This window comes from Molossus molossus, unplaced genomic scaffold, assembly GCF_014108415.1.
Source record: "Molossus molossus isolate mMolMol1 unplaced genomic scaffold, mMolMol1.p scaffold_m16_p_8, whole genome shotgun sequence".
NCBI classification, from domain to species: domain Eukaryota; kingdom Metazoa; phylum Chordata; class Mammalia; order Chiroptera; family Molossidae; genus Molossus; species Molossus molossus.
Genome location: NW_023425402.1, coordinates 7811879 through 7838909, shown reverse-complemented (window position 1 = coordinate 7838909; position 27031 = coordinate 7811879). Strand labels below are relative to the sequence as shown.

Genomic DNA, 27031 nt, shown 5'->3' with positions numbered 1-27031 from the left:
ATGAAGAAAAAAATTAATACCATTGTTTGTGAATCTAAAGAACTCCTGAATCCCTCTTCCAAAGTAACAAATTGTTGCAAATCACTGTGGGTGAAATACAGTTTTCAGAAGGCACACATGACCAGACTTGCCAGCAACCAGCTAGTTTCAGCCATGTCAAGGAACCCAGGTAAGATATTTATATTAAATTAAAATAAATATTCTACCGAGCATGTATTTTTCTTGGAATTAAGGACACAAATTGGGCATTCAATAGATTACTTAAACATTAACTGTAAGAAGTTAGTGGTAAATCTATATTCATCAAAGTTCTACGTGCTAAAAATCTAAAACTGACTTTGCTCTTTGCTTCATGGTATTACATTTCTTAGTTCTATTCGCCCTGAATCATTGCTGTGACAATTAATTAAGATGATCCCAAAGCAACTTAAGTAGATCAAATTGATCTTTTAAGAAAAACTTGTCTTTAAACAAAAACTTGTCTTTAAACTGGACCTGACAATGTCTATATTCTTAACGTAGGAAATATTCAGTTAGATTTCTTCTTGATTTTGCCAATACAGGAAAGAACTGACAGAAAGATAAACCTGAAACTTTGTTTTGAAAAACTGTATGATTCCTAAATATCCTAGCCTGGTGGAAAATTAAAGTCTTATGTTTCGAAGAGCGTTAAAGAGTGTTTGCGTCAAATGTATGGATTTTTAGACGTTTAGATTAAAATATACTAGACACGTGAAAGCTGTTATTAAAACTAATCTCAAACTCTTCTCCAATTTTAAAAGAATCACATGCCACTGAGAAAGTGGAAATTTTAAGCACTGTGATGGTCTCTGGCCGCCATATCAAATCTGGTATCCGTTTTCCAGAAAGAACTCAATTGACTTAAATATTGAATTTTCATTAGCGCAGGTGTCAACAATTTTCAAAGCCTGAGATTCTGTCACCTGCGAATAAGATATATTTTTAATTGAGAAGCAATTCATACACTATAAAGTTCAACCTTTTAAAACGCACAATTCAGTGGACTTTAGTATATTCACAGAGTTGTGCAATCATTCCTATTCTAGAACTTACATTTTATTGTCAACTTTTCCCAGTAGGTTTCGCGCACTCCAGCGCTCATCCTCACAGGCAGGGGTACCTTCCGAGGCGCCCTGCGGGCGGGTCCCACACTTACCCCAGATGCTTCCCTAACAGTTTCCCTCTAAAGGAGAAAGAGTGAAGAATAATGCTACTTCCTTTAATATAGAGTAACAGCCTGCAACCTAATCCACACGTTTGTCTTCGTGCCTAGTCCTCTCGTTTTACTCCGTATGTCAAATCTTTTTTGTGACCGGCACCTTAGTCCGGCGGGTCCCACTCAGGGGTGGGAGCCTCCCGTGGCCTCCGCGCACGGTTCCCCCTTACGCTTTAGGATACCGCTGAAGACATGGGGATGTGCAAGCTGAAAGAGGCGGTGTGAGAGGGACACGCACTTAACTTTGGCATCGAGAACGCCAAAGCTGGGGTAATCGGGCGCGGGGTTTCCTCGCCTCCCGCTGCCTCCCCTCGGAGCCTCGCCGGGGCGCGGGCCGCTGCAGCGCTGCAGACGCTCGGGCCGTGCGCGCTCCCCATTGGCCGCCGCAGGCCCACGTGACCGCCACGAGCGCCCGGCCGAGCGCGCTGGCCCCGCGGGGAGCCGGCTCCGCCGCCCTGCGGGGTCCGGTCGTGGGAGGTGCCTCCGAGCACCCGGGCGCCCGTCCTGCCGGCAACCTTGAAAAAAAAAAATCTCCCAGTACTGCCCAAAATAAAACTTAGTGAAGAAACTGATTGTCGAGAAAGGTCCCCTCCGTGACTTGCGCCCTGGGCCGTGACACGGAGCCATCATTGGCTGGAAAGGGGCTCGCTGAAGCCCACGCGGACCTGACTTTGGGGAAGTCTACACCTACGAACAACTCTTGGGAAAAAAAAGAGAACAATTTTTGTATGGGGAACTGAAAGCCACTTTTTCTTGGAGAAGTTGAGGGGGTGGGTAGAATCTTGGGAAGCCCAGCGAAACCCTCCTGATTTGGCATTCAAGGGAACTTAGAATTTCTTGGGAAAGCAAAAATGAGTGAAAGGCAAAAGAGATCTTGCCCACCGATTAAAAAAAAAAAAAAAAGTAATAATTATTGATAGGAAAGGGAAGAATTTTTAAAAACCATATCTATGTATATTTATTATGTATATACTGGTATAAATGGGATATGTAATTGTAGGAGTCAGTAGAGTCCAGTGATTCAGCTGCTAGATGCACATTTTGCCTCTTCTTTTTTCTTCTAAGGCTTGCCAGCTCTCCCCCGTCCTCTAGGAAACATTTTCTTTCTTATGCATCCAAGAGTACTAGGGCCTACTCTGTTGGAGGTAGGTACTGGGGTGACAGTGGTGAACAAACCCACCTCTTCCCTCTTGGAGCTACAGTCTGGTAAAGAACGCATATAGCAGTAATTGCACATACCAATGTTGAATGTAATGTAAGTTCTAAGAAGAAATCCAGATGCTATAATGAGGCTTTGACCTAGCAGGGAGGTTAGAGAAGGTTTCCCTCAAGAAGTAACCCTGGACCCACGCCTGAAGGGGTTAAGGGAGGTGGGAGTTGCAGGCAGAGGGAACAGCTTGTGCAAAGGAGTGCTGGTAGCCTCTCCCTTTCCTAAGACTGCCATCTCAGCCATTTCCATCATACATACACTCATTAATCTTGCCTCTTAGTCTCAGAAGACATTCTTTTTTCTTTCAATTCCAAGTTCTTAGGAAGTAACTTGTAACCTGTAATTATCATTATAGACAATGTTTATCCAATAGGTAATTATACTCATATACACGTCTAATATGCATTATTATTTCTGTTGTTTTACATAATGATAACATGCAATGATTATAACGAAGTAAAGAATACGATGTATCTCAATAGAAATAAAAGTACTATAGATATTCAAAGTGCTGAGAGATCACATTATTTTGGAAGATAAAAAAGGCATCTAAGAGACAGAAATTATAATAAACAAGTTACTAATTCTAAATGGCTTGCAACAGTGGCTGACACACTGTAAGTGCTGTCTATGTGTTTGCTTAAAAATACATTTCACCCTGCCCTGGCCGGTTTGGCTCACTGGTTGGAGCATCGGCCTGTGGTCTGGAGAGACCTGGGTTGGGTTCCCACTAAGGGCATGTACCTTGGTTGCAGTTTGTCCCCGGCCCTGGTTGGTCGTGCGGGTGGCAACCAATCAATCCATGTGTCTCTCTAACATGATGTTTCTCCCTTGCTCCCTCAAAAAAATCAATGGAAGGATTAAAAAAAATACATTTTCATGATTGGAAAACTAAAGATTATGAAAAGTCTCTCCTGCATTTTTGCCTCCCATCTGCTCAGTTCCCACTCCCATTACTTCCTATTAGGCAACCACTGTTCTTAGATCCTTGGGCATCCCTCTAGAGGTTTTTAATGCAATTTTGAACAATCATGAATATAGATTTTTATACTCCCTCTTTAGACAAAAGATAGGATATTAAATAGACTGTCCTTGTTTGCTTTCTCACTTAACAGTATGATTTGGAGATCTTTCTGCATTAATTCTTAGAGAACTTCCTCATATTTAAAAAAAAATTTTTTAGAGAGAGGAAGGAGGAGAGAGAGAAAAAAACATTGATGTGAGAGAGAAACATTGATGGTTGCTTCCTTTATTTGCCCCAATCAGGGCTTGAACCCACAACCTAAGTATGTACCCTGGCTGGGAATCAAACCTACAACCTTTTGGTGTCTGGGACAACACTCCAACCAACCAAGCCACCTGGGCAGGGCTCATTCTTATTTACAGTGGCACAATATTTCATTGTGTGTTTACACCATCATTTATTTAAATAGTTTCCTGTGGATGTATATTTGGGTTGTTTCCAGTCACTTAATATTGAAACCAATGCTACAACAAATAACCTTGAATGTATTTGCATTTGTAATATTGGGTAAATAAATACATTGCCCCCTAGAGAGGTTGTACCGGTTTACACTCTCACCACTGATTGTGAGAGTATCTCCAGGCTTTTGATAAGGTTATATACCAAGAGTTCAAACTATGTGAATGTACACTATTGTTGCCATTGTACAACTTTAAATGAAAGGAGAGCTGTCTTCAAAACAAACTGTCCTTAGGTAAACTTACAGAGTAGCCAACATTTTCATCTAACTCTTACTTCCTTTCTGTTTCATTCTCTCCACTCCCTTATGCAACTGTATGTTTACAATCACAATCAACAATATCTGTTGAGTATCTTCTATGTGTAGGGCACTGAGCAAGGTCCCAGAGTTATGAAATAGATACATGTCCTCCAGGGTTTCATCATTTAGTTGGTCAGACATGCACAAACTATAAATAGTTTATGTGGAGTTCTAAAATGCAAAACACACCGATTGCTTTCAGCACAGTTCTTTGCCACATCCTAGCTCAAGGTACTTCCTTCTCTGCCCCACCTTGTAATCCATCTTTCTACTGCAGATAATGTATAGATCTTGTATTTTCCAAGTGATGATTAGTTAATCAGTTAAATACTTGTAAATCATTATGCTTTTGATTGGCACAGGCAGGGCTGGCCCTAAACTCTTTTTGAAATCAGTGACATTTGTTTAGAGGGTTTCCCCACTCGGTTCCCTTTTCTTCTCTCTGGCACCTTCTCGCAGCCTCATTTTTTCTCAGATAATTGTCAAATCTTGCTGTTGTGTTAACTAATCACTAATGTGTCATTTCAAAAGGGCTTGAGGTGAGATGGTATGTGTCTGTTTCAAGATCCTCTTGAAAACAAGAATAGAAATTTTGATCAAAGGGCCATATGTTGTACCTTCGAGTTAAGCCACCTGTTTAGGGGCTTTCCCTTGGCTGAGGTGAATTAATGCATCGAGACTTGTCCCTTCCTGCCCCATCCTATCCTCTCCCTCCCACTCTTTTTTTTTTTTTTTTTATCCTCACCTGAGGACATTTTTCCATTTTCTGTTCAAACAGAGTGGGAGGAGGAGAGAGGAAGAGAGAAACATCGACGTGCAAGGTACACATCGAGTGGCTCCCAACCGCATGACCCAACCAGGGCCGGGGACAAACTGCAACCAAGATACGCGCCCTTAGTGGGAACCGTACCCGGGTCTCTCTGGACCGCAGGCCGATGCTCCAACCGCTGAGCCGAACCGGCCAGGGCTCCCTCCCACTCTTTACACTGCTGTAGGGTCCTGGAGCTCTGGGGACCAGTGCCCCCAGAGCTCTTAACTTTCAAACTCAGCTGGCAGCCCTGGCTGAGTGGCATCTGGTGGTAGCAGAAGGGGTCCTGTGAAGTGGGTGGGTTGCCCTTAGACATTCTTCCCATTGTCTTTGCCCAGTCAGCTTGCAACCTGGCTGGCCCCACCCACTACCATGTGAAAGGTTGTTTTTTCCAACTGCATCACCGTGCATAAGTGGCTGCCCTTTCCACTCAGGGTGCAGTGGTTCTTGCTAGTTTCCCAGTGTATTTAAAAGTGTGGATTCAGGTAATGCCGCCGCTTTTATGTTGCACTAAAAAAATGTAAATCAAAGCAACTTACATGTTCATGGAAACGAATCAAGTACTGGAAAGCTGATGGTGAAAAGGGCCTAAAGCAGTGCCTGACGCGTAGGAGGCCTTCTGTAAGTATTTGTTGAGTGAATGATGAAATACAAGTCAGTATTCAGCCTCTCCCTCTCGCCTCAACCCTATCCCACTGTCCCATTCCCAGAAGAGCAACTCTAATTGGTTGTGCTTTCCAGTTTTCTAGGTCAGTGGTTCTCAACTCCGGCTGTATGTTAGAAGCACCCAGAGAGCTTTAAAAAAACACCTATGTGTTATTTCCAGACCAACAAAATTGCCCTTTTTTTTTTAAGTCTCTAAGCTGATAGTCATGTCAGCCAGAGTTGGGAACAACTGTTTTATTTCTCTCTCTCTTCATTTATTGATGCCATGCATTGTTTCCTTCATGTGACAGATGAGGTTTAGCTCATACTACACCCTCCCTTTTCATGTTTGATAGTTTTTTTGTTGTTATTGTTAATCCTCACCAAGGATATTATTTCCATTGATTTTTAGAGAGTGGAAAAGAGGGAGGGAGGGAGAGAGAGAGAGATCAATAGGTTGCCTCCCACACATCCCCCAGTCAGGGCAGGGGATCGAACCTGCAAGCCAGGTATGTGCCCTTAACCGGGAATCAAACCCAAGACCCTTTGGTGTGGGGGCTGACGCTTTAACCACTGAGCCACACCTGCCAGGGTTTGTGTTAGATAAATTATTATTTTAATACTTCTGTTTTTTTGTCTTTGCAAACTTAAATAATTTAAACTTCTATTTTTATCTCATATATTTTCAGCAATATCATGTGACTCAGCATTTTATACGATGAAGATACTAACTTCCCTGCTTTCTTCTCGCTCAGCCTTGCACCGCCTGTTATTTGTCCCGTATATTGTCTTCTTTTTCTGTGGCCAAAGTTGTTGATATTTACATTCTGACTTCCAGCCACAGCCTACTCTTCTAGACTTTGTCCATCAGTTTATGCTGAAGTTAAAAACCAATAACTTTGGTTTTGCCTGATTTTATCTATGTAAATATTGTCTCACACCATGTCTGGTAGTAGGAGCTGAGACATAGGATGTAGGACATTTTGTATAACCAGGCACTTTATGAACAGCTTTGTTTAATGGTCACAATAATACTAAATTCCCTTTTATTTTTCCTTTTTTTCTTTTTTGGTACGTGCCCCTTAGCGGGAACCAAACCTGGGACTCTCTGGTCCGCAGGCCGACGCTCCAACCGCTGAGCCAGACCGGCCAGGGCCTAAATTCCCTTTTAACAAATGAGGAAACTGAGGCACAAAGAAGCTAAGTAACTTGCCTCGGAACCAGAAATGAGAAAGTGACTGAGCTAAGACTTGAACCTTCCCCTGTGGGAGGACAGGGGACATTTTTCTTTACTTTAGGTACAAGTTTAGGACCCTGGTCAGCTGGAACGACAATGCACATCAAGGTCAAATACATTTTCTTTCTTCTTTTTTTGAGGGAGTGATGGTTGTTATACAACTCCGATCAGTTTTCTTGTTTCCATTTCTGTTAGTGACTAATTTCAGCCACTTCAGCATCCCGCTCTGTCTCAGCAGATGGCTCATTTTCTGTTCTGTGTACAGAACTGATGTCATCACGGGCAAACACCGGACTCTCCTTTCCCTTTGCTCCAGACCTCCGTATGTGAGCATCACACCCCATCTCCGTCTAGCCTGGCTCAAAGGAAGGGGGGGGGCTCCTGTCAAAGCTCATCCTTCTGTGTGTGTTCATTCTTTTCTTTTTTAAAATCCTCATTTGAGGATATGTTTTTGTTGATTTTTAGAGAAAGAGGAAGAGAGAGCGCGAAACATCAACCTTTTTTTTTTTTTTAATCCTCACCCGAGGACATTTTTTCCATTTTTTGTTCAGGTAGAGTGGGAGGGAGAGAGAGACAGAGAGAGAGAGAAACATCGATGTGAAAGGGACACATCGAGTGGCTGCCACCCGCACGACCAACCAGGGCCGGGGACAAACTGCAAACGAGGCACACACCTTAGCAGAAACCCAACCCGGGTCTCTCGGGACCACAGGTCGACACTCCAACCGCTGAGCCAAACCGGCCAGGGCGAGAAACATCAATCTTTCACCTCCTCATCTGCCCCGGCTGGAGATCAACTGTTATCATCAGAAGTGGGCTTCTTGGGGTACCGCTGGAATAAGAATGTCCAGAGGCACCCACAGGAGGATGAGGTATTATAGAAAGCTTTATTTCTGTTGAATCACATCCCTGAGTTTCCAAGGTTTCCTTTGTCCAGTCAAGAAAGAAATGTAGCTGTGACTTCAATATGGCTAAAATTAAAGCTGTTTTTGCTCCATGTTAGGACATGGTCCAATCCAGCATCAGGCTAGCTTAGTTTGTGTTCCCACTGCAGTTCATCTGTTTACTGCGTGCGGGGTCTGTGTGGCCATGGGTCACCTGGCTCTGGAGGGAACACAGGCAGGAACAAAGCCAGAGGAACCAGAGAGCCAAGAGCAAGAGCGAACGAACCTACAACCCAGGTATGTGCCCTGACCAGGAATTGAACCCGAAACCTTTTGGAGTACGGGTTAGCCGAGCCACCTGGCCAGGACTGTTTTCATCCTCGTTCCTCATTAACCTCTGAAACTTTGCCTCAACTGTCTGACCTACGCTATCTTCTACGTTTCATTGCACCTGCTCTAACCTCCCGCCTCAACCCACAAACCTGCTCAAGACTCTCGATTTAGGAAATTCCTTCAACACACCTCTTCTTCTTGCCACTGCCTTTCTCTCTCAGTCCTGCATCAGGACACCTCTTAGAGGAGCCCACACTTACTGATGCTAAATGTAGTCGGATAGCTTAAATTCACACCTCACTGTCCTGCAAACTTTCTTTTATCCTGAGTTCTCTTTTGTTATACTTCAATCCTGGGTGATACCAGCAATCTCCGCCCCCCCCCCCCCCCCCCCCGTTTATTGATTTTAGAGAGAGAGGAAGGGAGAAGGAGAGAGAGATGGAAACATTGATGAGAGAGAACATCGATTGGCTGCCTCCTGCATGCCCCCCACTGGGGACCGGGCCCACAACCTGGGCATGCGCCCTGGCCAGGAATCGAGCCAGTGACCTCTAGGTGCATGGGTCTATGCTCAACCACTGAGCCACACCAGCTGGGCCCAGCGATCTTTTTTAAAGGACCAGTATGTCCTTACTAAGAGACTTGAGCCTTCTTGAAATTGATTAATAGTCTTGCTAAGTTTAAGCAAATTACTTTGAAATTGTTCTTCAGATTAGATATTGTGAGGAATTGAAAATTCAATGATAATGTGTTTGATTGATTAGGACAGGGCGTGGCCTTCGAAATGGGGCAACTACTGTTGATTTTGTATTTGGCAGATTTAAATATTCAAATGGTTGAATTTGAAGCATTAGCTGATGCCCTAAAGCCCTAAAGAAGCCACCTTCCTCAAGTAAAAAGAGACGCGAGTGTGAGCTGAAGCCTCACTGGTGAGGCGCTTTATCTCTGAAAGCAGGAGGCCTGCGTTTCCACCATGTGGCGAGGCCAAGACTTCTAGTACCTGTGGCCTCGCTTCTGGCCACCCGTGGTATCAGCATCCCCCAAATAAAAGGTTGTGCAAACTCCCTCAACGCTCAGGGATTTGGGGTGGTGGCTACCAGCAATAATGACTGTATCTGCTGGCTCTGGCCAGTTTGGTTCAGTGGTTAGAGCGTCGGCCTGTGGACCGGAGAGACCCGGGTTCGGTTCCTGCTAAGGGCACGTACCTTGTTTGCAGTTTGTCCCCGGCCCTGGTTGGGGTCATGTAGGTGGCAACCACTTGATACATCTCTCTCACATCGATGTTTTTCTCTCTCTCTCTCCCTCCTGCTCTGTCTGAAGATAAATGAAAAAATGGCCTCAGGTGAGAATTAAAAAAAAAAAGACTGTATGTGCTGGAATGATTATCCCTGAGAATAACCACCTGCCAGTAAACAAGGGATTTAAGCTTCGGTTGCTTGTAGGTATGCCTAGTCACACAGGAAAAGCACTGTGAAGAGTAACACAGACAAGTATCATTTTAGAAAAAACTAGAAAACGACGCCTCCAGTTTAAACTTAAGCCACATTTTAATTTGCTTCACATATGGACCATAAACTTCCCGTATGACCTTTGATTGTTTTCTGGATTTTTTTCATCACCTCTTCTCCCCTCCCATCCCCTCCCCAACATGCTTTGTAGTTTCCCCAAATTTTCAACCACACTGTCTCTTCTGTCAAATCTCCCCTCCCCACCCCCTCACCCCCTGGGGCTTCCCATCTACAGCTGTTCTCTGGTTGCTCTCAAGGCCTTCTCGCATCATTACGGTCCCGGGACTTCCCTTCGCAGCGGTTGGATCCACCTTTTGCTAAATGTTCTGTCTTTTTTCTGGGCTTAGTCATACTCTGTTTACTCCGTTTCACTGGAATGCTTCCTCAAGAGGCTTCCTGAGAAGCTGTGTGTGGGAGAAAAACTTTCCGAGTCCTTGCATATCTGCAACTGTCTTATTCACATCTCACATGTGGCTGAGAATCCCAGTTTGAAAAGAATTTGTTAGAGGACATTCATTGTTGATGGGAAGTTAGCTGCCCAACTAATCTGTGTTTCTCTTTGGAGATTTTTTAGCATCTCCTGTGCTTGGTGTTTTGAAATTTCAGTATGTTTTGTTTGTTGTCCTGCAAATTTGGTGGGGCTTTTTTTTTTTTTTTTGGTGGGATTTAAAAAAAAAATTTTTTTTTCTTTATTGATTTTGGAGAAAAAAGAAAGGAGAGAGAGAGAGAGATAGAAACATCAGTGAGGGAGAACATAGATTGGCCTCCTCCTGCATGCCCTCCACTGGGGATCGGGCCCACAACCTGGGCATGTGCCCTGACCAGGAATCAAACTGGTGACTTCTTGGTGCATGGGTCAGCGCTCAACCACTGAGCCACACCAGCCGGGCTGGTGAGACTTTCTAATTTGAAGTTTGGTGTCCTTCAGCTCTGGGAAGCTATCTTAGATGGTTCTGATCATTTCCTCTATTTTTCTCTTTCTGGGACACCTAGTAATCAGATGCCGGTACGCTATACCACTTTTTCTCGCTCATATTTTTCAAGTTATGATGCTTTTTCTGAGTGATTTCCTTGACTTCATTTCTTAGATCATCAACTGTATTTTTAATTTTGGCAATTATATTTTTTAAAACTGAAAGAATTTGTTCTAGGATTATTCTTTTTCTCAGAGCATTCTCTTTGTTTCATGGATGTGGTATTTTCTTAAATCTCTCTAAAAACATACGTTAGATTTTGCACACATTCTCTTCTGTTCCCTGAATTTTGTCTGTTTTCTTTAGCATTACTATTTTGTTTGTTTATCTGGTATCTCTTATTCTGTGGTTCTTATCAATTGCCTGGTGATACTTTGTTATTTTAAAGAAATATGGACTGGGTAGCTGGTGAGGTTTTGCCTGCTGTTAATGGGGGCAAGACTGTTTTCCCGGGGGGTGTAGAAGCTAGCATTTCTGTACTGTTTACCTGGGCTCCTGTGCAGGTTAAATATGTTAACTCAACTCAGTCATCTCAACAACTCCTCTGCAAGGTAGTTACTATGGTATTTCATTAAACTTAATATTTCATCAACAGATTATAACTCACATTCTAATTTTGGAGGCATTAAAAATATTAGAATTGAGGAAATAATACATTATCATTCACATTTTACAGTGAAAACTGAGGCATAGAGAGATTAAATAACTTGCCCCAGGTCACATATTTTATTTGTTGTGAATTTTACATTTAAACCCGAGTGACCTGGCTTCAGAATTTTACTACTGTGCCTACCTGCCTCTCCAGGCTCCCAGGTGAGTGGGCCCTCAAATGCAGCACAGGAGGGTCTGAGTTGGGGGAGGGGAGGCTTCGGGAGATGAGTTAGGAAGCTAGCTTTCTGGCCTCAGGTTCCTCAAATACCAGAACAAAGAGACATGTAATCTAAGGCACCAGCATTCATAAAGAAGCTTTAGCTTCTTTCATAAGAAAAGATTGGTCTGGGTTCGTTTGATTGACTGCCTGATAATCTTTGCCGGGTATAGTGGGCTGGGATGTCAAGGGCACCAAGTGGTTCAATTGATCCCCATCAGAGGGAGTCAATGGCGTGCCTTCCTCCGGGCTTAATTTGAGGCTTAATTTTCTTTATGAAGGAATTATTTTTACAAAAAGATTAACCATGAGATTGGTGGGTAGATGGGCTTCCAGCCTCAGGAGCCCCTGTGGTAGGTTCTTGGTGCTTCCTCTGCCGGGCTCATATGACCATATCTTGTCTCATCTCCCGTCTGCCTTTCACAAACACACACAGGTCTTTCATCTGCGACTGACCTTGCCTTCCGGTCTCTTCACTGCTGTGGCTTTAGTCACTTTACTACTTGGTGGGGTTTGGGAGGGATTAGGAGAAATGGAGAGGCCAACACGTGTGCTCAGACTTGAACCAGAAGTCCCTAGCCCTCTCTGTTTAGTGAACACAATCAAGAGCAGAAAAGGATGACCACCATGAGGAAGTATAACATTCACAGGATAGCTGGCAATGGAAAGGCACTTAAAACACCTTAAGAGCATGTTTGCTGAAAGGTTTCCCTCGATGCAACCGAAGGGACGGCCGGGCAGAGTCAGGATTCTCAATATACAATATTTTTAAAAAGTTCCAATGCATCGAGGCTTAATTACTTTATGAAGGAATTATTCTTACAAAAAGATTAACCATGAGATTTTCCCAAATTCCCCTCTAGGCCATTTGGACTATGATTTTATTTTCAGAACTCTGTATGGATATATACGTATTCACACAACTTTCTAGCATAAAACGAGATACTTTTCCCCGTTGGGTATTAAAAATTCAATACTTGGAAAATAATACAGAGTTTTACTTTTTTATTTCATTCACAAGACTTCTCACCTCAATGTATGCTCATTTTAGAGCTTTAATTTAATTATTTATTTCCTGTTATCTTATAATATTTCTTACACTGTGGTGGCATAACTATTTTATTGTATAAATGTCTGTAGGACAGGTATACCAACTCTCTTTAGCCATCACACACTGCCATGTATAGGTTGAGCACAGCACAGCTCAATCCATTTTGCATTCAGCTTTTACAAGGAGTGGATTCAGGACCTGAACCAAAAATACAAGACACTGTAGTATCAGGAACGTGATTTTAAAATTTCACTTCCAGAGTTTATGCTGAAGCCGATTTATAGCCATTACAATCTCCTACACAGTTTTATTACCATAGGACAGTTCTGGACAATGCTAATTAACACAGCACTTATGACTATTTGTTTAGTTGCAGGGAAGAGAAACCAACTCTAGTCACCTCCAGAAAGCTGTGGTTTCTGGTGAGGATGCTTATGAAAAAAAATGTGGAGGGTTCAGATTCTGAGGCAGTTGCGGGGGTTAGTCTCTTTTTCCTTTTGAGTCTTGGTTTCTTTCTGAGTGCTCAGTTCTCTATCTGCTGGCTTCCCCTGCCTCTCCTCAAATGTTTCCTTCCCCTTTGTAATTTTCACTTGCAAATGACTTTGACTTCTTCTGGGCCCAACTTAATCCTGTGGCATTCCTGCTCGAGCTGCCAACTCTTCCCCTACATTGACCAGAGGAGAAGCTGACACTGAACAGAGAGGAAGGGACCCTGTTTTGGGACTAGGTTCTGAGTACCTGGCCATACAATAGATTATTGGTTCTTGCATCAGATGTCCATCTCTGATCCAATCAACTGTGGCCTGGGGTTGGGGCAGAACCATGTAGGAAGGAACCTGATTGCTTAGGCAACAGGTCAGATTCTCATGGAAAGGGGTGTGGGCAAGTCAGACAATGATTGGCATCTTTCTCTGGACCGCAGGCCGATGCTCTAACCACTAAGCAACGATTGGCATCTTTAATACAAGGACTCTAAGGTGTGATTCAGTATTCTGAATTATCATTAGCGTGCACACACACACACACACACACACAGAGTTATATTCTGTACATCATAGTTAACCAAATAACCTAATATCCATTAATATAATTTATTTATTTATTGGTATTTTAGTGTTTAATTTTTTTCTTTTTAAACTTATCTTTATTGTTGAATGTATAGATGTGCGCCCTTTTCTCCCTCGTTGACCCCTCCTCCCCGCTCCTGCCCTCTCCTGCCTTTCCCACAATATTGTCGGTGTCCATTGGTTATGCATATATGCATAGAAGTTCTTTGGTTTATCTCCTCTCGCCCTCCCTCCCCTCTTCCCTTTGAGGTTCATCAGTCTAACAACCAATTTATACTTCTTAATTCCTTCACCTTTTTCACCCATCCCCCTACCCCCCTCCCATCTGGCAACCAACAAAAAGTTCTCTGTATCTATGAGTCTGTTTCTGTTCTGCTTGCTCATTTTGTTTGTAGATTCAATTGTTGACAGATATGTATTTATTGCCATTTTATTGTTCATATTTTTGTCGTTCTTCTTCAAGAAGACCCTTCAACATTTCATATAATACTGGTTTGGTGGTGATGAATTCCTTTAGTTTTTTCTTGTCTGGGAAACGCTTTATAGGTTCATTTATTCCAAATGATAGCTTTGCAGGATAAAGTAACCTTGGTTGTAGGTTGTTGTTTTTCATCACTTTGAATATCTCTTGCCACTCCCTTCTGGCCTGCAAAGTTTCTTTTGAGAAATCAGCTGACAGCCTTATGGGAGCTCCCTTGTAGTTAACTATCTGCTTTTCTCTTGTTGCTTTTAAGATTATCTCTTTGGCCCTGGCCGGTTTGGCTTAGTAGTAGAGTGACGGCCCGCAGACCAATGTGTCACAGGTTTGATTCAGGTCAAGGGCACATACCTCGGTTGTGATTTGTCCCCAGCCCTGGTCAGAGTCGTGCAGGAGGCAATCAGTTGATGTGTCCCTCTCACGTCGATGTGTCTCTCTCTCTTTCTCTCCCTCCCACTCTATCTGAAGATCGATGGTAAATATCCTCAGGTGAGTATTAAAAATAAAAAGATTCTCTCTTTGTCTTTAACCTTTTGCATTTTGATGATGATGTGTCTTAGTGTGGGCCTCTTTGGGGTCATCATGTTTGGGACTCGTATGTCTGTTTCCTTCACCAAGTTAGGGAAGTTTTCTGTCATTATTTTTTCAAATAGGTTTTCAATTTCTTGCCCTCTCTCATCTTCTCTGGCACCCCCATGATGTGAATGTTGGTACGCTTGAAGTTGTCCCAGAGGCTCCTTACACTATACTTATTTTTTAGGATTCTTTTTTCTGATTGGGTGTTTTTTTTCTTTCTTATATTCCACTTTGATGGTTTGCTTCTTGGCTTCAACTACTCAACTATTAATTCCCTATAAATTATTTTTTTAGTTAGTGCATCCTTCACTGCTGACTGGTCCTTTTTTATGCTCTTGAGGTTCTCGCTAAGTTCCTTGACATTCTCACTAAGTTCTTTGACTTTCAATCCTCAGGCAACGTACTCAACTATTTTCTAAACCACTGGTTTTTAAACTTGGCTGCAAATAGGAACCACCTGGGGAGCTTAAAAAAAAACAAAAAAAAACAAACAAATAAAAAAACTGGTGCTTGGTTTAACTCCCAGGATAATGATGTCATTGGAATGAAGTTTTCACTGGGAGTTTTAAAAGGCCCAACTCCACCCTGGCCAAAGATTCTAAGGTGGAGCCAAGGTTGAAAAGCATTCTGTAAAGCACAGCTCTCTCATCTGTAACACAGGTAAATGTCCTCATGGGGGTCATTGTGAGGGAGTGGTCAGTAAAATAATGCATGTCTGGTCTGACATGTAGTAAGCATGTTAGTTATTGTTAGGCAACATCTTATCATCCATCCTCAGGACTTTGCAGTAGCCCCTAAACGCATTCCCTGCCTGTCTCACCATTCTCCACTCTGATCCCAGAAGGAAATACTGTAGCTAGAAAGCAAATCTGTCATATCATTTTCTGCTTAAAACCCTTCAGTGGGATCTTGCTCTACTAGATAAAGTCCAAGCCTCTTACTCTCCCTTCATGATTTTTCTGTTGCCTACCCTATTAGTTTTGTTTCCTATCACTCCCTGCCTTTCAACAATAGCATTACTTAAAGTTTACACACAAGAACTCACTGTGAGATCCCCCACGTCTTTGCTCCTGTGATCCTTCAGCCTGGAATGTTCTGTTTGCCACTCTCTCCCAGCTGGCTTTGGCCTCTATCTCTCTCTTCCTCTCCTGGCTAATTCTTTTTTTAAAAAGAATTTTTTTAATTGACTTTTTTGAGAGAGAGAGAGAGAGAGAAACAGCAATATGAGAGGGAAACATTGATTGGCTGCCTCCTGCATGTTCCCTACTGGGGATTGAGCTGGAAACCTGGGCCGGGACCTCACAGTCCATGGGACAAGGCTCAATCCACTGAGCTACACCAGCCGGGCTTCCAACTAATTCTTATTTATCCTTCTTCCTTCAAGACTGAATTTAGATATCTCCATTGGGATGTCTTCCCTACCTCTGTGCAGACCCTGTTCTTACTATGACATATTGAATTGTAGTGTGTGTCTCTCTCCTACTAGCCTCTTTGAAGACAAGGCTTATTCTCTTTGTATAAAACTTGAAAAATCAAAGTCCCCAAATTTTATTGGAACAAAATAATTTCAATGCGAAACTTGCTATACTTATGAAGTCATACTTTTGTCTACTTTAGCCCAATTTTATTTTCTTCTCTGTAGTCCTAAAGCACTTGGGAATAGTTTCATCCCTGATCAGTGTGTTGTGAGAAACTTAAGGACAGAAACCTTGTCTTTTTATTTTTTATAAGTTTCCCAAAGCACCCAGCACAGTAGTTTGCTCCTAGTGTTGCTTAAAAACACTCATTGGTTGCTGGAAGAAAATAGGAATTCATTCAAGGATTGTGGATTAAAAAAGGAAAAATCTACTTTTAAGAAGTGTGCAGATCCAGACCTATCCCATACCATGACTACTGGTTTTTGAGCACTTGAAATATAGTGATTAAAGAGCCAAATTTCACTTTAATTAATTTAAAAAACGGATACTTGATTTAATCATTGGAAAACTTTCAAGTATGTTTGGAACAACTTGGATATATGAATCTACTTTTTTAAATGTAAATTTCATGAAATCTAAACACAGATCCCGGTTTTCCAATGAAAAGTTAGCTTCTGAATTCATATGTGCTGTAAGAAAAAATTAACACTAGATTTCGAAGACTTAGGCATAATAAAAAAAATGCAAAACATAGATTTATAATTTTATGTTGATTATATGTTGTAATGATAATACTTTGGATATATTGGCTTAAGTAAAATATATTACTAATTAACTTTTATCTGACTTTACTAGTAGAAAATTAAAAATTAATGTTAATAAAATTAAGATATTAATATATAAAAATTAATATAACTTGAAAATTAAAAATTAATATTGAACAGAACTGGTCTACTTCAATGCAAGGCTTTGTTTTCTTTGATAATCATGATGAAGATGGGTTTTCATCCCTCTCTTTGTCTAAGACGGTTTTTAGTTACTAGTGGTAAGTAATTTCACAGATAGCTAATGAAGTACCTCATTTGAACTCTGTTATCTTAATGCAGATCACAATTCACCTTCGCAGCCCAAGGAAAACAGCACTGGCCAGAACGATTACCAGGAGGAGATAATCCAAAAGTTGGCCGTGCAGCTGAAAAACATTGGAGACAGCATTGATCACAGGATGGTTCAAGAGGTGAGACCTCTGTTTCTCCAGCAAGGGCCTGTCCAATAGGAGAAAGAGCAGGCAGAACAGTGGCTGCTGAGTGAACGAGATGCCCAGGAATTAGCAGAACACATGGATTAGTAATGTCTGGATTACCAAGCATTAGATCTGAAAATTGTGAACCTGATTCAAGGTCAGTATTTGACCTTACATTTGCTGCTCAAACTGTGGTCCATGGACTAGGAGCCTCAGCAGCACTTAGCAGCCAGCCAGGTGTGCAAAATCCAAGCCCACACGCTGGAATCACCATCCCCCTTTTTTACACACACCCCAGAGGATTTGTGTGCCCATTAGAGTGTCAGAGCTTTTGCTCCACACCCTAAACTAGGATGCTGATTGGAATCACCTGTGGAATTTTAAGACCTACAGATGCCCGGGCCCCACCTGAGAGATTCTGATTTGATTGACATGAGGTGTGGCCTGGGCAGAGGGCAGTTTTTAAAGCTCCCCAGGTGAATCGAATGCTCAGTCAAGGAGGACAACCTCTGCCTCAGATTGTCGTAATCCTCTTGGACCAGCCCAGAGGTATGCTCCAAGCCCCACTACCCCGATTTCTTAGTTTCTCCTGATTATTACAAGAGATAATAAGGGAAAACAGAAAAGAATAATGATTGCTATTGAGATCTTAGGGGTGATGAAACCCACAGCCAACTTCGTTTCCTCAGAGCAACTTGCAGTTGGCAGCAGAGGGGAGATGGGGGGCACTCCATGGTAGGAGGGTGGCTGCCCCTCAGGGCCCAACTTCCTGCCCTTCAGTTCTCCTCTCCTGATGGTTCTTGGTCATCACTGCTGCTGCCACCGCGCTGGCTCGGGGTGCCGTGTCTTCTTTCATGCCCTGGCCTAAATGTGGACAGTGTTTCCTTCAATAAAACATTCCCAAAGACAGAACATGAATGGGAAGTCCCAACAACAACACTACTAAAAGCAAGAAGGAAACAAAGACAAAATAAACACAGACAATCAAATAAAACATTTGCTAGACCAATTTCATTCAACCAGATATTTATTGAACACTTACTATATGCCTGGCTCAGTTCCAAGCGCTGGTAGCTAAAGCAGAGAGCGGGACAGAAGATGAGCCTCCTCTCGTAGACCTCACAATCTGGGAGACAGACAGACAGACAACGCAGTGGACAGGTCAGATAGGATGCCGACTCAAAGCAGGAGTAGAGGATAGTGATGGAGACTGAATTTGCATGGGCTATCAGGGATGGTGATATCTCTGGGGAGGTGAGGTTCGAGCAGGGACTGGAAGTGAGGGAGTGAGGCGTGGGAATACGTAGCCGGGAAGCGTTCCAGGCAGAGGGAACAGTGAGTGCAAAGCCCTTGCTACAGGAGCAGGCTCAAGAAACAGCGAGGAGGCCAGAATGGCTGGAGTGGAGTGAGGTGAGGTCTGGAAGTTGGCCTTGGTCTTAGAGGCAGTGGTAGGTGTTCGGGTTTTATGCAGAATATAAGAGAAGCTTCGGGAGAGGAACAGTCTTACATTTAGAATGGAGACTGGCTGTGGTGCAGAGAGCAGGCTGTATGCAGGGGCTGGAGAGGCAGAGGAGACCCCAAAGGCTGCGACCAGGGTGTAGCAGTGGAGGTGGTAAGAAATGATCAGACTCCGGATGAATATGAAAGTAGAGCCTGCAGGATTGGCTGATGAACTGGATGTGCAGAATGAGAGAAAAGGAACGCAGTGCTTGAGTGGTTTGGGCCTGAGCCTCTGAATGAGTGGCGGTGCCATTTACTGGGATGGAGGAAACTGGAGAACAGGTTTGGGGGAAATACAGAGCTCTGTTTGGGGGAAATACGGGAGTCTGAAGTTCCTACTGGACACGCAGACGGAGATGTGAAGTTGTGCAGGAGTTGTAAATCCCAGTCTGCAGTTAGAGGAGACGTTTGATTTGAGATTGTAAGAATTTGGATTATAAAGTGCTGCTTTCTCCCTGGGTTCACAGGATCAGTAATGGCCTTGCTCCCAGCCCAACTCTATTTGGAGGATAAACTAAAGCTGTGTAACAATAACTAGTGCTGACTGAGGGCTTGCTGTTTGCTAGGAGCCATGCCAAGGGTTTCACTTGCATTGTTTTATTCTTGTGTATTTATTTAAACTGTTTTTATTGAATTGAGAGGAAGGGAGAGGGAGAGAGAGAGAGAGAAAAACAAAAACATTGATTGGCTGCCTGCCACCAAGGCCTGACCCAGGATTCAGCCCACAACCTGGGCATGTGCCCTGACTGGGAATTGAACCGGTGACCTTTTGGTGCATGGGATGACGCTCGACCATTGAGCCACACTGTCCAGGGCTGCATTGGTTTTTTTGTTTGTTTGTTTTTTGTTAATTCTCACTTGAGGATTTTTTTCCATTGATTTTTAGAGAGAGTGAAAGGGAGAGAGAGAGAGAGAAAGACATTGATGCAAGACACATTAATCGGTGGCCTCCCGAAAGACCCCCAACTCAGGCATGTGCCCTTGACCAGGAATCAAATCCGAGACCCTTTGGTCTGTAGGCTGATATTCTAACTGCTGAGCCAAACTGGCCAGGGCTGCATTGTTTTATTAATTCTTACAACCATCAGTGAATCTGGGACTATTACTGTTCTCACATTTCAAATGAGGAAATCGATGATTTGAGAAGTCAAGTAACTTCTCATAGGTTACACAGCTGGTGAGTTACAGAATTAGGACCTAAACCCACGTCCGCTGGTTCCAAAACACGTGCGCCACCCATTACTGTCTCTACTATTTGGCCCCCTTTTCTCCCAGGAGCCACCTCCAGGCATCTACACTCTGACATCGGGGCCCAAAAGTGTGAGGCGCAGAGAGAGGTGGGGTGCCTTCCTACCTCTGTACATTTCCTGTATGGGGCCCCTCAGAGAACACCTCACCTGAGAGCCTTACTCTTGGCCTCGGTGGACAACCATGTCTGAACACTACAGCAGAAGCCCAACATACATAGAAGAGATACTTACACATGGACTCATTGAGTCTTCAACTGCGGTGTAAGGGGTTAAATGTGCTGGTTTTAGGGTCCCAGTACTGAATACAAAGTCTGCTCACCACTCTTTACTGTGACATGGGGCAAGTTACTTAGCCTCCCTGGGTCTCATCTATAACATGGAGATAACAACAGTATTTACCTTTTATGACTGTTGTGAAAATTAAATGAGAGAATCTATGTGAATCACTCAGAACAGAGCCTGACCCACAGAAAATGATCAATAAATGTTATCTAAACCAAAAAATTATTATTTTTTTTGTCTTTGCCCTTTCGATATTTGGAGTTGACTGTCTCTTTATCCTTTGTTACAGCACACTCTGATGTTAACTGTCTCCCTTCTAGGCTCCAGCTCCTTCTGTAGGAAAGTTCTCACTTTTTCTTCCAGGAAATTCTTTAGTTCAACTTTCCTGCTTTTTGATCACCTAATTCTGAATACTCATGGGTCCAGCTAATATTTTTCTCTGAATTGGAGAGACCAGAGTAGGACAAATGTAATCTCCTTTGCCTTTTAAGTTGTCATTTACTTATAAGTCTTAAATTCACCTCTGCAGCTGCATAAATCAACACGGAATGACCCTAGCTTTTCTTCTCGTTTATGTTGTAGCACATGCCATTACTTCATTTCTTTTATTGCTGGATAATATTCTGTTGTATGTATATATCACATTTTGTTTATTCATCAGTTGATGGCTATATGGGTTGTTTCCACTTTTTGGTTATCATGAATAATGATGCTATGGACATTTGTTTATATGTTTTTGTGAAGAATATATTTTCAGTTCTTTTTTGGGGGGGGGTGACTTTTTATATTTATTATTATTTTTAATGCTCACCCGAGGATATTTTTACATTTATCTTTCAGACAGAATGGGAGGGAGAGAGAGAGAAACATCAATGTGAGAGAGACACAGCCATTGCCTCCCGCACTATCCAGTTGGGGCCGGGGTCGAACCACAACCAAGGTACATGCCCTTGGCCAGAATCAAACCCGGGACTCCTTGGTCTGCAGGCCCATGCTCTAACTGCTGAGCCAAACCAGCCAGGGCATATTTTCCGTTCTTTTTGTGTTGTTGTTTTGTTAATTCTCACCTGAGGATATTTTCCCATTGATTTTCTAGATAGAGTGGAAGGGAGGGAGGGAGAGAGAGAAAAGAAACAGCAATGTGAGAGAGAGACATCAATTGGTTGCCTCTTGCATGTGCCCTGGCTGGGGCTGGGGATCGAACCTGCAACGCAGGTACATGCCCTTGACTGGGATTGAACCCAAACCCCCTCGGTCCTTGGGCTGATGCTCTAACTGTTGAGTCAAACCGGCAAGGGCTATTTTCAGTTCTTTTGGGTACATTCCTAGGTATGGAAGTGCTGTGCTATATGAGAAGTCTGTTTACTTTTTGTAGGAACATCCAGACTGTTTTCCAAAGTGACTGACCTACTTTACATTCCTACCAGCCGTGTACAAGTTTCCAGTTTCTCCACATCCTCGTCAATGTTTGTTATTAGCTGCTTTTGTTTACGATAGCCAGCCTGATGAGTTTGAAGAGATATTTCATGTGGTGTTGATTTGCGTTTCCCTGATGGCTCATGTTGTGTATCTTTTCATGAGCTTATTGGTCATTTGTGTATCTCTTCGGAGAAATGTTTTTCAGATCCTTTGCCCCTGTAAAAAAATATTTGTCTTTTATTATTGAGTCATAGGAGTTATTTATATATTCTAGATGTAAGTTCCTTATAAGAAATATCATTTGCAAATATTTTCTCCCATTCTGTAGGTTGTCTTTTCACTTTCTAGGTGGTATTCTTTGAAGCACAGAAGTTTTTAATTTTGATGAAGTTCAATTTATTTTTTCTTCTATTTCTAGTGTTTTTGGTGTCATATCCAAGAAATCATTGCTTAATCCAAAGTCATGAAGATTTTACACCCATGTTTTCTTCTGAGAGATTTATAGTTTTAGCTCTTAGATTTAAGTTTTGATCTAGTTGGAGTTAATTTTGTATGTGGTGTGATTTAAAAGTCCACCTTCAGTCTGGCATGTGGGTGTCCAGTGGTCCCAGCACCGTTTGTTGAAAAGCTATCCCTTCCCTGACGCTCATGTTGGAAATCAATTGCCTGTAAACAAGAAGATTCATTTCTGGCCTCTCGGCTCCATTCCATCGATCGGTATGCCCATCCCTCTGCCTGCCCTAGCTTTTCTTGCAGCATTTTATAAAGCTGGCTTTGACCCAGACTTTTAAAGATATCTTGTCCTGTTCCACAAAGCTGTATTCTAGAACACTTTTAAGCAGACCACATCATATTTTAAAAATAATTTTCTTTTCTTTTTTTATCCTCACCAGAGGATAGTTTTCCATTTATCTTCAGATAGAGTGGGAGGGAGGTAGAGAGAGGGAGAGAAAAACATCAATGTGAGAAGGACACATTGACTGGTTGCCTCCTGCACGACCCCGACCAGGGCCGGGGACGAACCACAACCGAGGTACGTGCCCTTGACCGGAATCGAACCCACGACTCATTGGTCTGTGGGCTGATGCTTTAACCACTGAGCCAAACTGGTCTGGGCTTAAAGCTAATTTTAGAAATTTCACTTAAGTCTGGCTGTAAAATGCTGACAGCTTCACTTTGGTGCTTCAGGCTTAAATCAAGCAACTTGAACAGAATTTAAACTCTGGCGCGGTTCATTTCTTTTACATGTGGTCATCACTTGTTCACCTTTGTACTCTGTTTAATCAAGTTGTCACACTGATTCTCCAGATCCCTTCCTGTTTTTGATATATTCAAAGAAATCTTATTCTTGCCTTTGGAATGTCATGGTTTTGTCCACGGATCCGACTGCCCTGCGGAGCGACTCATCTGCTAAGAAAGCTTTCACTGAAGCACGAGTTCTGTTTCCAGATGGGCCTGATTCTCGCAATAACATGTTTTGCTATTTAGTTATATAGGGTTTTGATTCAAGGACCTGGTCTTTTTTTAAACCCAGGGCACGTCATTTTTCTAGATAGAAAGTGTGTTTCATAATAGCTTTCCCATCATTTGTAGGCTCTTAAATGTGTCTTTGACATTTTTCTCTCCAGGAAGGACTCTTCCCTTCTGGGTTCTAGACACTGACCCCTCCCTGTCCCCACAGGCCAGGGGTACCTGGCTCTGCAGTTACCAGCACGGGGTGCTGTGCTGCCCTTCTGTCCCCTACCCCCTGGTAGATAGTCCCCTTATTCAACCCTCCCTGAATTATCCTAATTTGAGTGTGCCACTGTTTTCTCTGGGACTCTGCCTGATAACAGTAATGACAAGGAACTTCTTACTTTGTTAGGAAGAGGGGAGGGCCCCTAACATTTATAAACAATTTCTTCCAGGTCCTCTTTGAAAACACTCCCAGAGGGTAGAAGGAAAACAGAACTTTTCCTTTATTTTGATTCTCCCAATAACCCTATACACCAGTAATATAGGTATTTCAGGAGAGCCGTTGAGCTTCAGAGATTCAGTCACCTACGCCAGGCCACTCAGCAACTAAGGGACAGAACCGGAATTTAAATATACGAGCACCTGGCTCCTGGCTCGTTTTTCTGTCTGCTGTGCTGACTGATGTCAACTGATGTCAAAGATAAAAGGGAAACATCCTCGGTGACTCCCGGTTACTGATAGGACAAAGCCTAAATTCTTACCCTGCTGCCAACCACTTTCATCCCGTCATTTAGTACCAATATGTGCTGAGGCCCTGGGTGTCGGGCAGCCTCAGTCCTGGGGACAAGGCAGAGAGCAGAAGAGACAAGCTCCCTCATCTCGGAGTTTTCACTCTAAAAGAGGCAAATCATAACCTAATAAATAAAGTGTATGGTTTATCAGACAGTCATAATTGTTTTGGAGAAAAATAAAGCAAGGAAGGGGATGAGGAAGGTCAAGGATTTTCAGTTTTGGCAGAGGAGCTGAGGGAAGGCCTGGCTGAGAAGGTGACTTTGGAGCAGACCCGACACCGCGTTGGAGGGGTCGGGGCTGGCTGAGGACAGCGGTGCAGAGGCCGCTTCGAAGGGGCGAGGAGGCCAGTGCGGCTGGAGCTGAGTAGGGAGAAGGTGTAAAAGATGTGGTCAGAGTGGCGGGTTGGCTGTAGGTGAGGTAGGGCCTTCAGGTCACCGGCAGGACTTGTGTTCTGAGGGGGGCCCCGAGCCATAGAACTCTGAGCAGAGAAGCCACATTTCAATAGTCAACAGGCTGCAGTGCTGAGAAGAGACTGTAGGAGGAGGGGGAGGGGCAGGGAGAGCTTTGTGTGGACCCCCAGCCTCCTCCTCCTGCCGCTCCCACGTACACAGGCTCCACACACCTGCTGTGATCCCATCACCTCCCACTTTGCCCCCATTCACTCCCCTCTCCACCCGTCTAAGTCCCACAGTTCTTCCAACCCCAAAGCAAACTCCCTCGCTCCTTTGAGAGGATGAAGAAGTGCTCTGGGAAGCCAAAGGAAGCAGTTATCGGCCCTGAACAGAGGGCCCCCATTTGCTGCCGGTTAAGATGGGGAAACACGTCCAGGGGAAAACTTTCCAAGGTGGTGTGGAAGATATGGACATGACTAAACTCCCAAGATCCTCTCCTTCAGCTTGTGCAATTCGAAAAGCGCCCAAGAAGCTTGTTCTCTGGTGTTGATTGAATTAATAGTAATACTGAATTTTTAACTTTGGATTATTCTATTGCCTTTTAAAAATATCCCTCTCTCTTCCTTTTTAAAACAGGATCTTCAGCGGGAAGGCAGAGATGCCCTGGCTCATTTTGTCGTGGTTTTCTTTGGAGGAGCTCACCAGCTGCTGCGCTTCATCTGGAATAACCATTTGATGTAAAAGGAATGTAGATGTCAAGTTCTGTTATCCTACTACCCTCGGAGAAACATGAGACCCAGCGGCACAGATGGGAAGAAGACCCTTCTCCGGCTCCCTCTCTTTTTACCTGTCCTTGTTGGTTTACGCCTGGTTGGTTGGTTGGAGAACTGTGGACTCACTGACCGTTTGTCTGCTCAGAGCCACCAGCTGTGATTGCTTCATGGTAGGGCCCATGGAGGCGGGTGGATGGTCCCAGTGCTCCTTGTGAGGAGATCCTGAGCATTTCCTTCTATAAGTGAAACTGAACCTTGTTCTGAAATCAGAGGTCACAGAAATGGGTGCTTTCTCCTGGGCCCCTCCCTGGGTACCCCCAGTTCTTGGTGCCCATGTCCAGATCCGCAGTGCCCCATTTTTCTCCTCCTTTCTGTCTACCTCATATTCCCCCTCTCCTCTCCTTTAGAAGTAGTATAGGTATTAAGAAAGTTTGTTATTATAAATTATAAGTTCTGTATATGTTTGAGTTTTTTGTGGGAAAAGTGTTATTTAAAAATGAAATAAATAGTTATTTTATTGAGCATGAAACATCTATGCATATTTCTTTTGTGAGGGAGGGATTTTACTTATTCCTGCTCACATGGGTTTATAATTTTGTAGACTTAGATCATATGTAGCACCGCCTTTGTCCTTCCAAAAGGAAAGGTCCCCTTTTTATTTTTTTTAATCCTCACCTGAGGATATTTTTCTATTTATCTTCAGATAGAGTGGAAAGGATGGAGGGAGGGGGAAAGAGAGAAACATTGACGTTAGAGGGACACATCGACTGGTTGCCTTCTGCATGACCCCGACCAGGGCCAGGGACGAACCACAACCAAGGTATGTGCCCTTGACCAGAGTCGAACCCATGACTCTTTGGTCCGTGGGCCTATGCTCTAACTGCTGAGCCAAACCGGCCAGGGCATGTCCCCACTTTTTCAGTCTGCCTCATGCCTTATTTCCATATCACCTAGGTTTTGGCTTGCTGACATGGAGCAGGTCCTTAAACTTCTTTCTTTCTTTCTTTTAAAAAAACACTCTTTTGAATAGATATTTAATGATATGGTTCAAAAATCAAAACAATATAAAAAAGTTTGCAATGAAAACCCATCCTCTTCCTTTCTATCTTGAATCCCAATTATGTTTGTTTGTTACACATCCTTCCAGGGGTGTCTTTGTATGAATACCAGTGTACACACACACACACACACACACACACACGGTAGTGTGTAATACTGCCATTGGTGGGAGTGCTGGGTGAAGGGTAAATGTATTTGTAGCTTTGCTAGATCCTGCCACAGGGCCCTCCATGGGCTCATACCACTTTGTGCCTCCAGTGACGCGCCTGTTCCTCTCAGCCATTCCAGCAGATTGTCATTAAACTTTTGAATTTTTGTTAAACTAATCGGGTAAAAATTGTATCTCGAGAATAACTTAATTTGCACAGCTTTTGTAATGAGGGAGTCTGAGCATCCTTTTCCATGGTCAGGAACCATCAGTATTTTGTTTTATGTGAACTGCCTATTCATATCCTTTGCTCATTTTTCTGTTGCATTTCTGGCCTTGTTCTTATTGGCTTCTAGGAGCCCATAATATATCAGTGCTAAGCCTTTTTTATCACAGCATTTACACCCTGAGATTTCTGGCAGAAGGCTACTAAGGCTCCTTCCCTTCTTTTCTTTGGTGGGCATGTTGGTTTGCTTTAGTGCTTACAACCTCTCTTCGTTTTCCCTCGAGACAGGAGCTGAGGCAGGGCACGCAGGCAGGGGCGCATCATGCCCCAGGCAGCCAGAGGCCTGGGAAAAGGTGCCAGTCGGGATCCACTGAGTACTGGGGTCTAGGTCAGGAGGGGCACAACGCCAGCTCT

The 27031-nt window shown here is 43.3% G+C and overlaps 1 protein-coding gene across 1 annotated transcript; it reads left to right on the top strand.

The window, feature by feature from the left end:
- On the top strand, nt 1-25558 carry PXT1 (peroxisomal testis enriched protein 1). The gene is made up of 3 exons (XM_036249389.1): nt 1-169; nt 17185-17315; nt 25048-25558. The coding sequence occupies exons 1-3, from the start codon at nt 1-3 to the stop codon at nt 25150-25152; spliced, it is 405 nt and encodes a 134-aa protein (XP_036105282.1). The 3' UTR covers nt 25153-25558.
- The last annotated feature ends 1473 nt before the right edge of the window (nt 25559-27031 follow it).

Bases quoted from the DNA above. Each gene is read 5' to 3' on its own strand.
- PXT1 (XM_036249389.1), top strand. From the start codon at position 1: ATGAAGAAAAAAATTAATACCATTGTTTGTGAATCTAAAGAACTCCTG. The intron at 170-17,184 runs GTAAGATATTTA...ATCTTAATGCAG, and splicing joins AGCCATGTCAAGGAACCCAG to ATCACAATTCACCTTCGCAG. The intron at 17,316-25,047 runs GTGAGACCTCTG...TTTTTAAAACAG, and splicing joins ATCACAGGATGGTTCAAGAG to GATCTTCAGCGGGAAGGCAG.